General features: G+C 45.1%; 1 protein-coding gene across 1 annotated transcript in view; it reads right to left on the bottom strand.

Moving 5' to 3' along the window:
- The window catches only part of LOC119593330 (prismalin-14-like), a 798-nt gene extending 665 nt beyond the window's left edge, over positions 1-133 (bottom strand). Inside the window, exon 1 of the mRNA XM_037942259.1 lies at positions 59-133. Within this exon, the coding sequence (XP_037798187.1) occupies positions 59-67 (9 nt within the window). The 5' untranslated portion in view covers positions 68-133. The remainder of the gene's footprint in view (positions 1-58) is intronic.
- Between the last annotated feature and the right edge of the window lie 162 nt (positions 134-295).

The following is a 295-nucleotide window of genomic DNA, read 5'->3' as shown; positions in this document are numbered from 1 at the left end:
GGATGTGTGTGTCCGAACAACAATTACATGGTCTGATAGAATAATTACAGATACTTACACACTTCATATTTCCCGTGCTGTTGAATGCGTTTAATAAGAAAAGGTCTCTGGTAGTGTCTTGCAGGAAGTGAGAGCCCTTTATATACTGCTGTGACATCTCTTTTTAGCAGGTAGCGCGACTGGATACAGGCCTGTTGGGGCAGGAACAGGTCTGCTGCGTCTCTCAGGGAAAAGACGGGGAAATAACAGGTAATCTGAACTTCCTGAATATTCCCAGAGTTGTGGAGAAGGGGAC

Source organism: Penaeus monodon, chromosome 32, assembly GCF_015228065.2.
Source record: "Penaeus monodon isolate SGIC_2016 chromosome 32, NSTDA_Pmon_1, whole genome shotgun sequence".
In the NCBI taxonomy this organism is placed as follows: domain Eukaryota; kingdom Metazoa; phylum Arthropoda; class Malacostraca; order Decapoda; family Penaeidae; genus Penaeus; species Penaeus monodon.
Note: the sequence above shows the minus strand (reverse complement) of the source record. Positions and strands in the feature narration are given on the sequence as shown.